The 13,375-nt window shown below is 40.3% G+C and overlaps 3 protein-coding genes across 6 annotated transcripts in view; 1 reads left to right on the forward strand and 2 right to left on the reverse strand.

The window, feature by feature from the left end:
- The window catches only part of PHYHIPL (phytanoyl-CoA 2-hydroxylase interacting protein like), a 1,239,789-nt gene that overhangs the window by 1,014,468 nt on the left and 211,946 nt on the right, over positions 1 to 13,375 (reverse strand). The window lies entirely within an intron of this gene.
- Positions 1 to 13,375, reverse strand: part of CISD1 (CDGSH iron sulfur domain 1) — a 1,082,448-nt gene that overhangs the window by 22,542 nt on the left and 1,046,531 nt on the right. The gene's annotated exons all lie outside the window — the stretch shown is intronic.
- Positions 1,134 to 13,375, forward strand: part of IPMK (inositol polyphosphate multikinase) — an 84,296-nt gene continuing 72,054 nt past the window's right edge. The window contains exon 1 of one of the 2 annotated variants that reach the window (XM_050803058.1): positions 1,134 to 1,642. In XM_050803058.1, the coding sequence (XP_050659015.1) occupies positions 1,453 to 1,642 (190 nt within the window). In that variant the 5' untranslated portion in view covers positions 1,134 to 1,452. The remainder of the gene's footprint in view (positions 1,643 to 13,375) is intronic. The other variant, XM_050803057.1, reaches the window with a different exon arrangement.

Below are 13,375 nucleotides of genomic sequence, written 5' to 3' on the forward strand. Positions count from 1 at the left end.
TGGAGCTGTGCCCTGGGCCTTAAGGAAGTCTGGACTCCGGATTTTGACAGCCACGGGAGCGGGGAGGAGGAAAAGACTTAGGTAGCAACGGAGTTTGCGCAACGCCGAGGGGCGGGGCCCTGAAGCGGAGGGCCAGGGCCCTGGGATTAGGGAATCCAGGCCAGATTTTACGTCTCTTCCAGGTGTGTGGGCTTCTGGGGACAGAGACAGGTGTTAATAGGACACTTACTTTAATCAGATACCTAAGATTTGACCCCAGTTTTTCTTGCTCGAGGCTTGTGACGATTTACCTTCAAGTCCAGGTCCAGCTTTTATATAACACGCCAGTGGCGGACATACAGGAATCAATGACTGAGTCCCATTCCAGAACCTCGCTTAGCTACCGGTGTCCATCCCTTTCTCCGGCTTTTGATATAATTATCTACTCAGGACCTTGGAACCTGCACTGTCTTAAAGGTCGAGTGGGAGAGAGAAAAAACTTGCTCCTTTCTTTAAAAAACGTGTTCACTTAAAAAAATTAGGATTTTTCTCTTTTACAGTATGAAATTAGTGTCGGTTCCAATTTTATTTTATTTTTATATGTTTTATTTTTTGGTAAGAGCGGTTTAGACACAGCAATCCGGGGAGGGGGTGCTGAGATTAACTAGAAGGGTATTTTGAAGGGGCATCTTCTAATAAGCTGCCTGCTTTAACTTCTGTTGTTTTTGTGCGGGGTGGGAGTTGGAGGGAGTTGAGTGCAGTTAGGGGTGGCCTTTAGAGCCACCCTTGGCAATGCTAGTGCCTTCCAATTCTAATGCCGGACTGCTCCGCACACTTGGAAGTCCCTGGCTTCTCTGAGCTGACGCGCTGAGAAGCGTGTTGAATGAATGAAGCCACAGCAGCACGCGAGACTTCGAAATGCCCGCGAGGTGGGGGTGAGAAGGAACACAAGTGCGCTTGCCCCATCCCTGCTCGCCGTCGCCAGGTCCCGGCAGCGCCGCGCGCCCTCCCCGCTGATGGCAGGGGGGTGTCCTGTCGGACGGCCTCTGGGCATGCTCAGTAGCGGCGGTGCAGGCGGCGCTGACGCGCGCGCGGCAGCTGAGGGGACGGTGGGAGGGGGCGGGGGCGCAGGAGGTGGGGCCGCCGTCGCCGTCAGGGCCCCAGGGAGCGCGGGGCGCCGCTGCTGCTGCTCTTCGGCTCGGTTCTGTCTACTGGGCAGCGCCGGGGCCGGCGGCTGAGGCGGCAGAGGAGCAGGAGCCGGGAGCCGCGCTCCGCCGAGTTGGGCAGAGGAGCGCCCGCGTCCCTGCGGCGTCATGGGCCCCCTCCCGGGGCCTCAGCGGGCACCAGCCGCGGGAACCCCCGGGCCTCCTCGCGCCCGATCCTGAGCGACCCCCGGGTTCTCCGGCGCCCCCTCCCTTGCCCTATTTTTTTTTTTTCCTGCTCTCGCTGCCGCTACCGCTTCTGCTCTCCGTTATGGCAACAGAGCCACCATCCCCCCTCCGGGTCGAGGCGCCGGGTCCCCCAGAAATGCGGACCCCACCGGCGATCGAGGCCACCCCTGAGGGCACCCCGCAGCCGGCGGGCGGCAGACTCCGCTTCCTCAACGGCTGTGTACCCCTCTCGCATCAGGTGGCCGGGCACATGTACGGGAAGGACAAAGTGGGTAAGTGGGGGTGGCACGGGGTTCGCCGCTCCCCTTCCGCCTCCGCGAGCCCCCTGCCAGCCGAGGCAGCCTGGCGCTCCCGGGCCCCTCTGGTGTGCACGCCAAATCCCCGGCCTCTTCCGCTGTCCCCCGAAGCCTCGCCACTGGAGCACAAGGGGTCGGAAAGTGGGACGATTCCTAGGGTGTGGGTCGTCAGGCTTGCAGCACTGGTGGCAGGGAGAGGCGTGCCTGGTCTCACCCACCCCCCGGGGAGGTTGGGTGTTGATTGGAGACGGCGTTGTTAGTGAAAATAAGGAACTTCATTTTTACTGGACGGGGAAGTAAATTCTCCCTTGAGCACAAGGTCTGTTTATTATAGGCGAGTAGCTATTGCAAAAGAAAAGGAATGAAATGCAGATGATGCTAATCTAGTACTTCTCTGCTGGGTGCAGCTGCATAGCTGGAGGGGAAGAAAAACACTGGGCTTTTTTGGGGGGAGGTGAGAAGGGAAGAAAGCTTGTCTGTGATTTTTCCCTGTCCCTTGAGGAGGTTTTTCTGGTGTCTCCTTGATTTCTCTGGGAGGCGTGGTTCCAGTAGTGCAGAAACTCGGATTCCTGGTAGGAAATTCACACGGGTATGGTACTAGAATGATACACAAAATGTTCAACTATTCTTGTTCATTTTATAAGGCTGTACCATGGCTACTGTAATACATTTTCTGAGTTCACAAGTTTAAAGCTTATCTCAGCTTAGGAACTCTAATTCATCTAGCTTACTCGTAGTGGTTTCCTGGGCCATGATTACTTGGGTAATCTGATGGATGAGTATGTGAGTATTGTGGATCTTTGACCCAGAAGAACCACTAGATACAATTTAATTTATGCTGGTGAAATGATTCGGGTTTAGGTTGCTAATACTGACATTTTTAGACGAGGTGACTAAGACCAACCCTGGTTAAGAATGACGTGCCTAAAGTCACGTTACAATATGTTAAGAATTGTGAAACCAAGAGTTCTTCCTTGGAGTACTGTTTTTTTTCACCATGTATTGTGTTTGCTGAAACAACTCAAGGCTTTTAGAAAATGGGTATTAGTTTGAGTATATGCTGTTTCTCAAAGCGACGTTTTCCACTACTTTTATTTTTACCTACTTTGTTTAATTGTGTGCCTTTCTCCCCACTAAACTGAATTCATAGAGGTTAGAGAGGGAATCTGTATTCTCATAGCCTTATACACGGACTGGGACTCAGTAACAGTCGGGAAATATTGAATAGTGAAAATTGACGGTTCTTTTAGTACACGGAGGTAAAGAAACAACCTCCTCAAGGTGCTCAGTATAGACATTTCCTCCTGTGTGTCGGTGTCTTGTAATGAGAATTTGAGAGTACTCATGGGATTTCAGTTAATAGAGGAATGCCTATTGATTTATATTAATAAATTGTGATTTTAATATTCCTAATAATATTCTAGATGCCTGAAAAAGTAGATGTTTCTCTAAAGGTCCCTAGAGATTGACTTACATGCAAAGGAGAATAGATTTTAGAAATCTCAACATAAAAACAATCTAAATGATAATTGTCACTTAAGAGCGTAACCACTGCTTTTCACAGTATGTAATAGTGATCCCATTCAGAGAGTTATTGCAAATAGTGGCTGAAAAGTTAATTTGTCACCCAAATTGCCTAATTAAAGGAAAAGTTTAGATTCTGGAGTTTAGTACTCCTTAGTTTTATTATTTCATTCCATGTAAAATAAACTTTTTTTTTGCAATTTCATAAGGGTCTTTTGAGTAGGGACAGTCTTTGTGTCACCATAGTAGAATGGATTGAACATACTGTGCTATCAACCTAATAAATTGTTGAATTTAATTCTCAGATAGTTATACAATCCTGCATGTATTGTTAAGTAAAAGGATACTTGAATGATGATTATCTTCCCTATTTGTAAAATGGATAAGATGGTCACTAATTCAAAGTTCAACAGTTTTATTATGTTTCTCCACTGTCGTAAGTCATGTACAGTTTAAAGAATATCATTTAGCTCATGGTTTGATCTGTCAATTGAAGTAATTCTCAGGATAAGCTTTGTTAAGGACATTATGTTGGTATTTGTTTTGTTTTTAAATTTGTGTTACTATCATTAAGTAACCAGAAATGTTCAATTTAGGACTATTTTACCTATTTCCAAAAAGGAGTTGTTGGCTTTGCTAGTTTAAAAATTAAACTCATGGAACTTGATAGAACAAAGGTGCTTGAGCAGAAAAATAGATCTTGTTATATATGCTAAGTAACAAGCATATATTGGTAGTTCAGATATCAGTTATATTTTATGTTCTTCACTAAAACCATATTTCATCAAAGTACATTTAAATCTCAGTTCTAAGAATACAAACTATTTTGTTTTTTAAATTGTAAAAATTGTATAGTATACGGATCTTTTAGGAAAAAAATTCAGTTTGAGTAGTGCCCTTCCCCCTACTCATTCTCCCAGGGGCAATCACTGGTAACTACTTCCTGTCTATCCTTTCAGGCCTTTGTTTCTGGGCACATACATAAACACATTAGCACAGTTCTGTTTTTTCATACAAATAAATCTATCAGCAACTTTTCTCACTCATTCTGTATTACATCATGTATTATACCTATATTTTTGTACTTACGATATACTTTATTCTTTCTAAAAATTGTGTTCTGCAATGTGGATGTATCACAATTTATTTATTTCTCTAATCGTAGATTTTTAGATTTTTCACCATTTGTTTGCTGTGATAAGTAATGTACTTATTAAACATTCTCGTATATTATAGCATACCTTGCACATTGTGTACCTATCTCTGTAGGAAGTTTTCACAAAAAAAGATCCATATAATTTCCCAAAACTCACCAAAGTTAGCATAAATATTTTTCTGCATAACATTCTTTTAATATCAATTTCTTTAAAAAGTCCTTAAAGTTTTAAACAAATGATGGGAATCTGATATTTATTTCTTGATCCGATATAGGATGTAGAAATGGGGCAGTCTATAGGGAAAACAAGGATTTAAACTGGTAATTGTTGTGGGGGAGAAAGACCTACAATTATCTTGGCTTAGTAGTCTCTTTTGATTAGATATCCTCTGAAACATTGACCTAAAATTATTTCAACCCTTCGGAAAAGTTGCAAGAACAATAGAAATTAACATTTTGCCAAATTTGTTTTATTATCTCTCAATGCAAATAATGTTTTCTTAACTATTTGCAAGTAGGTTGCATACATTATGTCACTTTACATGTTAATACTTCAGTGTATCTTCCTTAAGAATGAGGATATTCTCTTCTGTAGCCACAGCACATTGATCAACTATGGGAAATTTAACAGGGATATAATACTTTAATCTATAGTCCATATTCTCACTTTGTCAACTGTTCCAATACTGTAATGTCTTTTATCACATTTGTTTTTCTCAGTACAGGATCCGGTCCAGAATCATTTATTGCAATTAGTTGTTATGTCTTTTAGTGTCCTTTCATTTGTAACGGATCCCCAGCCTTTCCCTGTCTTTTATGACGTTGTCATTTTGAAGAGAACAGGCCAGTTATTTTATGAAATGTTCTTTAATTTGGGTTTCTGATAGTTCCTTAGTGATGGGATTCAGGTGATACATTTCCAGCTGGAACGTTGTATAAGTGGAGGCTAACAATAGCTGCCCTTTAGTAGTGGATTAATTCTGGTTGTCTGATTCAAGTGTAGTCTGGCTTCTTCAGTATCTAATTTTGTTTGTTTTTTGAGACAGGCTCTTGCTCTGTCACCTAGGCTGGAGTGCGGTGGCATGATATAGTTCACTGCAGCCTCAAACTTTAGGGCTCAAGCAATCCTGCCTCAGCCTCCTGAGTAGCCGGGAGTATAGGTGCGCACCACTAGGCTAGGCTAATTTTTTTTTTTTAAAATGGAGTCTCACTCTGTTGCCCAGGCTGGAGAACAGTGGTACAGTCTTGACTCACTGCAACCTCTGCCTCCCAGGTTCAAGTGATTCTCGTGCCTCAGCCTCCTAAGTAGCTGGGATTACAGGAGTGTGCTACCACACCTGGCTAGTTTTTGCATTTTTAGTAGAGACGGGGTTTTGCCATGTTGGCCAGGCTGGTCTCGAGCTCCTGGCCTCAGGTGATCTACCCACCTCCGCCTCTCAAAGTGCTGGGATTACAGGTGTGAGCCACCGCTGGGCCAGGCTAATTTTTACATTTTTTGTAGAGATGGGATCTGGCTTTGTTGCCCAGGCTGGTCTTGAACTACTGGCTTCAAGTGATCCTTCTGCTTCAGCCTCCCAAAGTGCTAGGATTACAGGAATGAGTCACCATGCCTGACTTCAGTATATAGTTAATGTTTTCTCTTCTACAATTAATAAGCTGTATGTGAGGAGACACTTTACAGTTATGCAGCTATCCGTGTTCTCATCAACCTCACCCCTAGATTTGGCATCTGTTGATTCTTGCCTGAAGCTGTATTTATTCTGATAGTTACAAAATTGTGATTTTTTTTCCCCCATTCTTTCACTCCGTCTGCTTCAACAGCTAGCATTCTGAGAAATAGCTCTCCCTTTACCCCTAAGTATTTATATCCTTATTTATAATCAGTTTGCATCGTGGATTCCTATTGGATAACATGTATCATTACCCATTATGGAACTTATTTATTTGACTTTAATCACATCTCAATGTTTTTAAAAAAGGAACTTATTTATTTTGTTGCTCAAATTGTCCCAAATTTGACCATTGAGAGCACTTCCTTTCTGTCATAACAGGTTTTTTAGAATTCTCTCATAACTATCTTCCCCAGCCCTAGAGTCAACCATTTCTCCAAGGAGCCCTGGTTTCTTTTTGGGTGGAAAATGGTATTTAGAAACCAAGATCTGTGTTGTAATAGCTGTTGGAGTATCATTTCTTCCAGGACTTTTCAGTGGACATGATTTTTAAAGTATGTATAAATATTTTAGAAATTGTAATTTCGTATTTCATTTAAACCCGAGTTCTTCCTTTCCCTTGATTCTAAATTTGTATTTCCCTTCTTCTCTAGTAAGAACCCTGGCTCCCAGTGATATTAATATGTTTATTCTTTTGCTTAATCGTATAATTTTCAGAATTTCTACACCCATACTACTTCAGAAAACAAGCCTAGAATAAAGAATTCAGGATGAGTTTTGTTTTGTTTTGTTTTGTTTTCTTGTATACTTTAAGTTCTGGGGTACATGTGCACAAGGTTCAGGTTTGTTACATATGTATATATGTGCAGTGTTGGTTTGCTGCACCTCCTAACTTGTCATTTACATTAGGTATTTCTTCTAATGCTATCCCTCCCCCTTTCCCCATCCCATGACAGGCCCCAGTGTGTGATGTTCACCGCCCTGTGTCCAGGTGTTCTCATTGTTCAATTCCCACCTATGAGTGAGAACTGGCGGTGTTTGGTTTTCTGTCCTTGTGATAGTTTGCTTAGAATGATAGTTTCCAGCTTCATCCATGTCGCTACAAAGGACATGAACTCATGAATTCAGGATGAGATTTTCTTATACTGAGGGTATAAACTGTGTTCAAAAATTACCTGGGGCTGGGCACGGTGGCTAATTCCAGCACTTTGGGAGGCCAACGCAGGTGGATCACTTGAGGCCAGGAGATCGAGACCAGCCTGGCCAACATAGCGAAACCCTGTCTCTACAAAAAAAATGCAAATATTAGCTGGATGTGTTGGTGGCACCTATAGTCCCAGCTACTCAGGAGGCTGAGGCAGGAGAATCTCTTGAACCTGGGAGCGGAGGTTACAGTGAACGGAGACTGTGCCACTGCACTCCAGCCTGGGTGACAGAGCGAGACTGTCTAAAAGAACAAACAAAAAAACAAAAGTTAGTTGGATTAGGTTTTTTGGTTTTGGTTGTTATTTCTTTTTCTCCCTTTTTGCAGTAGTAGTATTCATTTGAAATACAATTGGGTTCATTTGTTTCTGTTTAAATTCATATCCCTGCCTCCTCAAATTTTGTTTGTTTAATTATATATTTGAAAGCTCATAAAATTAACATGCTTCCAAAAAACAAAACTTTACAGAAAAGTATAATTAAAAATATCACTTCATTATTACTCCACCCATCCATTCCTCAGCATCTCTTGTAGGTAATCAAGTTGTTTTCTGATTTATCCTTTTTGAGTTCTTTTTACAGATATGTAAGTTTTATCTCCCTTTCTTTCTGATACAAAAGCTAGTATGCTTTATATACTGTTTTTCACCTGGTTTTTAAGAGTTAAGACTATATCCTAGAAATTGATATATATCAGTTCTTAGCGTTCCGCCTCATTTTTTTTTACAGCTCAGCTGTGCATATTCAATCAGTTTCCTGAATTTGCTTTTGGCCTTTTATTTTCATTGGCTTGTTTATCCTACTTCACGATCTTGATTCAAGTTGTTTTGTAATAAGTATTCATGCATCCCACTTAACTATTTCAAGATTGTCTTGGCTTTTTCTGGTCTTTTGCATTTACATACAGATTTTAAATCAACTCATTACTTTTCCCCAGAAACCCGATGAGATTTTATTTGGCATTGCCTTGAATCTGTAGATTGCTTTGGTGAGAATCGATTTCTTTACAATATTAAGTCTTCCAATACTTGAACATGGTATATCCCTCTATTTAGTCCTTTAATTTCTCTCAGTGAGTCATAGTTTTCAGTGTACAGGACTTACATATTGTTTACTAGGCTTTTTCCTTAAGTATTTGCTTTTACTGTATATTGTACTGCCTTAAGGTTTTTTTTTGAAAAAAATTTAAATTTATTAAAAATATGCCAGAATAGTACAGTGAACTAATGTATGCCATTCATCTGGATTTATCAATCGTTAATATTAATTTTGCCACATGTGCTTTATTACTCTCTGTATATGATGATTGTGCATAAACATTTAAGAATAAATTTTAGATATCATAACCTCTTTCCTCTAAATAATTGTGTATATTGCCTAAAAATAAGACAATTTTCTTACCTAACCATAGTAAAATTACAAAATTCAGAGTATTTAGCATTTGGCTTTTGCCATTATTCCAGTAATATCACTTACAGCACTTTCCCTCATCCAGGATCACACATTACATTTCGTTGTTATGATTCTTTTGTTTCCTGTTATTGGGAGCACTTCTTTCTGTATCTTTCATAACCATGGAATTTTTGAAGAGTATAGGTGTATAACATTTTAGAATGTCCTTTAAATTCACTTTGTCTGAATGTTTTGTCATGATTGTATTCAGATTATGCATTTTTGGTGAGAATATTATATGACTATGTCATGTCCTCAAAGCATATCATAAGACATAGGATGTCAGTTGCATTATTGGTGATGTAACTGATCACCTGGTTAAGTGATTTCTGCCAGGTTTTTCCACAGGAAAGTTATCATTTTTGCTGTTAAGTAATTTGAGAGGAATATTTTGAAACTGTCATATATGCTGCTCCTCATGAAACTGTACCTTGATTGATAATATTTGACAGGCTCACATAGTACTATGATAATTGCAAAATAGTAATATTCTAACTAGCATTCCTGTTACATTTGTTTTCGTTTTTGTTTTTTGAGACATGTTCTTGCTCTGTTACCCAGGCTGGAGTGCAATGGTACAATCATGGCTCACTGCAACCTCTGCCTTCCAGGCTCAAGTGATGCTCCCACCTAAGCCTCCTGAGTAGCTGGGACTGTATGCATGTACCACCATACCTGGCTAATTTTTTTTTTTTTTTTCTTGTAGAGATGTGGTTTTACCATGTTGGCCAGGCTGGTCTTGAATTCCTCAGCTCATGCAATCCACCCGCCTCAGACTCTCGAAGTGTTGGCATTATAGGCCTTAGCCATTGTGCCCAGTCCTCATTTCTGTTACATTTGTTAGTTGGCATTCTATATTAAGGAATAGATTTTCCTCCTGATTCACTCATTGATTGTTAAGGTGGATTTTTTTCAAACTTCAGTGGATAGATATTATCCATTATTGTTGCTGCTTGATGTTATGGTTGTCTCAGATTTGAGCAGTTGGAACTTCAAGCTGGCTCCTATGTCTTCTTGATATTTCCTGTTTTTTCTTTTAAAACATTTTTTAACTTTCTGGCATAAAAAGATATTCCAGATATTCTTTTGTGTCTTCCCTGTCTCGGCCCTGAAATGAGCCATTTTTCTTCAAGAAACGCTTGTTCCTTTAGGGGTAAATGGTATTTAGAAACTATGGTCTGGCCATTAGGTGTGCTCATGGTTTCTTGGGTGTGATTGCTGTTTTTCCATTCACAGACTGGACTAAGAAATGTGTAATTTCATATTCTTAAACATTTGAGTTAATCCCTCTACCTATAATTTAAATTCAACACCATGAAGTTCTTTTTTGTCTCCCTCTATTCTGTATTTATATCTCCCTTCTTCCTCAGTGAGAACTCTGTCTCCTCAAAACATCAGTATATTTATTCATTTTGAAATATAAACCAACTTATGTTCCTGGAATGATCTAAAAGAACCATTTTTAAAAATTGCATTGATTTTTCTTCATTGTCCATTTCTTAGTTCTTTGATTTTTCATTCCTGTCTTTCTATTTATTTGGAATTAATACGTTCTTTTTTCTGACATCTTAAATTGGAGACTTCCTTTTTCTTCTAATACAAGCATTTAAAACTGCACATTTCCCTTTAAGTACTAAGCAATACATTATCTGCATTTCACAAATTTTGATAGGTTGAGTTTTTATTATAATTTATATTAAAAATACTTTCTAATTTCCCTTGTGAATTTTGATACATGAATAATTAGAAGGGTGTTGTTTACTTTCCGAGTATTTGGTATTTTCCCAAATATCTTATTGTTACTTCCATTGTGGTCAGAGAATATTTCCTATATGAATATTCTCTGTGATTCCAATCTTGTTAGATTTTAGACTTGTTTTATGGTCAAGCACTTAGTCAATCTTGGTGAATGCTCCATTTATATATTAGAAGAATGTATATTCGGTTGGATATAGCATTCATTCCACAGGTGTCAATTTGGTCAACTTGTTTGTTGCTGTTCAAGTTTTATATATCATTACTAATATTCTATTTGTTTTTTTTTTTTGGAGATGGAGTCTCGCTCTGTCTCCAGGCTGGAGTGCAGTGGCGTGGTCTTGGCTTACAGCAGCTTCCACCTCCTGGGTTCAAGCGATTCTCCTGCCTCAGCCTCCCAAATAGCTGGGATTACAGGCACGTGCCACCATGCCCGGCTAATTTTCATATTTTTAGTAGATGGTGGTTTCACCATGTTGGCCAGGCTGGTCTTGAACTCCTGACCTCGTGATCCACCTACCTTGGCCTCCCAAAGTCCTGGGATTACAGGTGTGAGCCACCGCACCCAGCCTATTCTATTTGTTTTATCAATTGTTGAGAAAGTAATTATGGATTTGTCCTTTGTGGATTTGTCTGCCCTTTCAGTTCTGTCAGTTTTTTCTCATGTATTTTGAACCACCAAATAATTTAGTACACACATATTTAGAATTTTTGTATCATCTTAATGAACTGACCTTTTTATTGTTTAGAAATGTCTCTCTTTATATATAATGTTTTGTTTCTTGTAGTCTGCTGTCTCTAATACTATGTGGTCTGACATATAATATTACTATATCAAACGTTCTTATGAGCAATAATTGCATGATATATCTTTTCCATTCTTTCACTTTTAACTCATCTGTGTCTTTAAAAAGTGTCTAGGGGTTTGATATTTTTCAGTCTGTTTCGGATTCTCTGAGCATCTTGGCTGCATGTTTTTATGTTTCTTAATACTTTTAGAACATTTCAGGCATTGCCTTGTCAAATATTTTCTCAGTACCTTTTTCACATTTTAAAAATGTTCTTTATTTTATTATATTTATTTATTATTGTTTTTGAGACAGAGTCTTGCTCCATTGCCCAGGCTGGAGTACAGTGGTGTAATCTCAGCTCACTGCAACCTCTGCCTCCCAAGTTCAAGAGATTCTCATGTCTCAGCCTCCCAAGTTGCTGGGATTACAGGCACGTGCCACCATGCCTGGCTAATCTTTGTGTTTTTAGTAGAGACAGGGTTTCACCATGTTGGCCAGGCTGGTCTCGAACTCCTGACCTCAGGCGATCAACCCGCCTTGGAGTCCCAAAGTGCTAGGATTACAGGTGTTAGCCACTGGGCCTGGCTGTTAAAATACCCTGTGTTTAACTGAGATTAAACAATCTATTATTCTCTTAGTATGTATATAATGTATATACTTTCTTATATCACAGGTGTTCTTTGCTAATAATAAAAGCAAATATGTTGTTTTCATTTGTTTTGTTCTGTTTGATTTTAGAAGCAGGGTCTTTTACACTCAGACCAGATTGCGGTGGTGTGATCACAGCTCACTAGCAGCCTCAACCTCCTGGGCTCAAGTGATCCTCCCATCTCAGCCCCTCAAGTAGCTGGGACTACAGGCATGTGCCAACATGCCTGGCTAATTTTCATTTATTTTTTGTAGAGATGGGATCTCACTATGTTGCCGAGTCTGGTCTTGAGCTCATCAGCTCAAGTTTTCCTCCTGTCTTATCAGGGGAACCAACCCCTAGTATTTCAATGTAGGTTCTTTTCTATTTTCCCTAAGTGTTGGCTGGTCTGAGAAATAAAGAGAAAGAGTACAAAGAGAGAAATTTTACAGCTGGGCCTCTGGGGGTGACATCACATGTCGGCAGGTTCTGTGATGTCCCCGAACCACAAAACCAGCAAGTTTTTATTAGGGATTTCAAAAGGGGAGGGGGGTACGAACAGGGAGTAAATCACAAAGATCATATGCCTCAAGGGGCAATAAAAGATTACAAGGGCAGAAGGGCAGAGCGAGATCACAAGGCCAGGGCGAAATTAGAATTACTGATGAGCACGCATTGTCTTGATAAACATCTTAACAGGAAACAGGGTTCGAGAGCAGACAACCGGTCTGACTAGAATTTGCCAGGTTGGAATGTCCTAATCCTAGCAAGCCTGAGGGCACTGCAGGAGACAAGGGCATTATGTCATCCGTTATCTTCAACCACATAAGACAGACACTCCCAGAGCGGCCATTTTAGAGACCTCCACTTGGGAATGCATTCCTTTCCCAGAGTTATTCCTTGCTGAGAAAAGAATTCAGCGATATTTCTCCTATTAACTTCTGTAAGAAGAGAAATATGACTCTGTTCTGTCTGGCCCTGCAGGCAGTCAGACCTTGTGGTTAGCTCCCTAATTCCCTGAAAATCGCTGTTATCCTGTTCTTTTCAAGGTGCCTAGATTTCATATTGTTCAAACACATGCTTTACAAACAATTTGTGCATTTAACGCAATCATCAGGGTCCTGAGGCGACATACATCCCCAGCTTATGAAGATGACGGGATTAAGAGATTAAAGTAAAGACAGACATAGGAAATTATAAGAGTATTGATTGGGGAAGTTATAAATGTCCATGAAATCTTCACAATTTATGTTCAGAGACTGCAGTAAAGACAGGCATAAGAAATTGTAAAGGTATTAATTTGGGGAACTAATAAATGTCCATGAAATTGTCACAATTTATGTTCTCCTGCTGTGGCTTCAGTCGGTCCCTCTGGTCGGGGTCTCTGACTTCCCACATCACTGTCTCAGCTTTCCAAAGTGTTGGGATTATAGGTGTGAGCCACCACACCTGACCAATATATGTTTATCATAGAAATTTCCAGGAGAAATTTACAAAAAAGAAAAAACAAAGAAATATAAATTACCTAGA

This window comes from Macaca thibetana, chromosome 9, assembly GCF_024542745.1.
Source record: "Macaca thibetana thibetana isolate TM-01 chromosome 9, ASM2454274v1, whole genome shotgun sequence".
Lineage (NCBI taxonomy): Eukaryota > Metazoa > Chordata > Mammalia > Primates > Cercopithecidae > Macaca > Macaca thibetana.